This window comes from Penaeus japonicus, unplaced genomic scaffold (genome assembly GCF_977035675.1).
Source record: "Penaeus japonicus unplaced genomic scaffold, GWHDUDI00000001_assembly GWHDUDI00000031, whole genome shotgun sequence".
NCBI lineage: Eukaryota > Metazoa > Arthropoda > Malacostraca > Decapoda > Penaeidae > Penaeus > Penaeus japonicus.
Genome location: NW_028234433.1, coordinates 17,452,061 through 17,454,560, shown reverse-complemented (window position 1 = coordinate 17,454,560; position 2,500 = coordinate 17,452,061). Strand labels below are relative to the sequence as shown.

Here is a 2,500-nt window from a genome sequence, read left to right as displayed (position 1 = left end):
CCCCCTGCCGAATGCCAGTGCTTTGTGCTGCACTGGTGGATTCAGTAGCAGCTTCCGTGACTGCCGTGGTAGCATCCTTGTTTTGGGAGTCACTTGTGGTGTCACTGGTTGGATTGGCATCCTGTCTGACACCAGTAGCTTGAGCAGCATTGGTGACTGCAACCGTATCTTCGGTGGTTTGTGTTGCATCCGGACTGGCATCGGAAACCTGCGTTGTACTAGTAACTAGTGAGGCATCTTGTTTGACATTCGCTTCCTGATCATCCTCACTGCCGTCAGCAAAGAGCGAGATGAACGGATCACCAGCGTGCTCAGCGATTTGTTCTTGGTCGCCAGATGAGTCATGGCCGGGGTGATGTAGGTCACTGGGTGCAAGGGGCGCCGCGTGTGGACTTCCTAGTTCCAAACCCGTTGCTACATGTGCGCTAGGATCCTCCTGGGGGATTCTATGGTCGACATTGACCCACGAATTGAGAGATGGGAAGGCTGATTCGAAAAGGATTTGATCTTCATGCTGATAACTACCTCCTTGTGTAGTCACCGACTCGTTAGGATCATTATCTAAGTAGATATTGAAATTCCCGGTGTTTGTCGTGGATTCGTCGTAAGGTTCCGTGTCCTGCGGGACCTTGTGCATCACAGACACACCAGCAAACCCGCTTTCGCTCAGCACAGGAGGAACGTCTCCAGGGCGGGCGGGCATTATGGGGAAAGCAGTGTCGTCGACGGGCGCCCGGTCGTTCAACTTCGCACCGGCGTTATTCTGGTTCAGGGACGTCACGATGTTGTGGATCTTCTGCGAGACATGGGCGACGTCCGGTGTTTGGACGGCGTAGTACAGGGACCCGTGAGCACTGGGAAGAACTTCCTGGTTTTCCCAGTCCCAGTTGTGAGATGTGGGGTAGACGTCGATGTCCAGATTGCCGGATCCATCTTTGACAAATCCATACTGCTGGGTGAAAATGTGTGGGGCTTGATTGTCTCCGGCAGCATCTTCGAGAAGCGCCTCGGAAGTGGACTCAGGCATGGATGCTGTATTTGTTTCTTGATCGTCCCCTGTCGCGTCGCCGGCCTCTGTGCTGTCAGCGGGATCGTCAGTATTTCTACGAAGCGGCATGCCCTCTCGAAGATGCATCAAAAGAGGGCTGTTGTATCCCAGGACACTGCTGTCTATCATGATGGTAGTGCCACCTAGCGTGTATGGTACCAAGTTCGCGGAGACGGCACCAGCCATCACAAGAACCAGTGCCACACTCATTTTGGACTTACTCTTTGTATTTACCATTTTGTCTTTTTCCAGGCTTGTGGCATTACCTCTCGGCTCTCGTCTTAGTAGCTTGTCAGCATAAGGAACAATCTACATCATCACCTGCACGACACACACAGCAAAATTTTCCAAGCGCGAGCCGCGAGAACACGTAAGAGGACCAGCCGACTCGCTCGCCCTGCTGACAGGACGCGTTTCGACGATCGACTGAAGCGAAGGAGCGGCGACCATGTCCAGCGCCGCGCCAACCGTCCGGTGGAGCGCGCACGCACGAACGCACTCGCTCTCTCTCGGAGCACCTGGAAAGAGACATGCGCTCATGCACTCTTTCCGTGGGCGAAGATTGACCTCTGACATAAATTGACATACGCGTATGACCACACACTGGCATTCGAACAAGGTCTGGTTGCAAGTAAATAAAAATCTCGGCCGCTGACAGAAGGCACACAGATACTCAGGAACACACACCAACCCGCTCGTATGCACACAACACATACGTTTATAAATAGGTAAATTAATTAATGAACACACACACACACACACACACACACACACACACACACATATATATATATATATATATACATATATACATATATATATATATATATATATATGTATATATATATATATGTATATATACATATATACATATATATATATATATATATGTATACATATATATATATATATTATATATATATATATATATATATATATATAATTATATATATATTATATATAATATATATAATATATGTATATATACATATAATATATATAATATATACATATATATAATATATTATATACACACACACATACATATATACATATGATACATACACACACACATATACATATGTATGTGTACACACACACACATATACATATGTATGCACACACACACACACAAACACACACACACACACACATATATACATATGTATATATACACACACACACATATATGTACATATGTATATATAAATGTAGATATATATATATGTATATATATATATATATATATATATATATATATATATATATATATATATATATATATATATATATATATATATATATATATAGAGAGAGAGAGAGAGAGAGAGAGAGAGAGAGAGAGAGAGAGAGAGAGAGAGAGAGAGATAGATATATGATAACGAAAGTAATGTGTATACATGTATACGATTATATGTGTATAGACATATGTTTACATGTGTCTTTATCACT

At 43.5% G+C, this 2,500-nt stretch overlaps 1 protein-coding gene across 1 annotated transcript in view; it reads right to left on the bottom strand.

The window, feature by feature from the left end:
- LOC122253260 (uncharacterized) overlaps positions 1 to 1,478 on the bottom strand; it is a 12,220-nt gene extending 10,742 nt beyond the window's left edge. Inside the window, exon 1 of the mRNA XM_043016183.2 lies at positions 1 to 1,478. This exon is cut by the window's left edge and continues 1,467 nt beyond it. Within this exon, the coding sequence (XP_042872117.2) occupies positions 1 to 1,285 (1,285 nt within the window). The 5' untranslated portion in view covers positions 1,286 to 1,478.
- Positions 1,479 to 2,500: the final 1,022 nt, after the last annotated feature.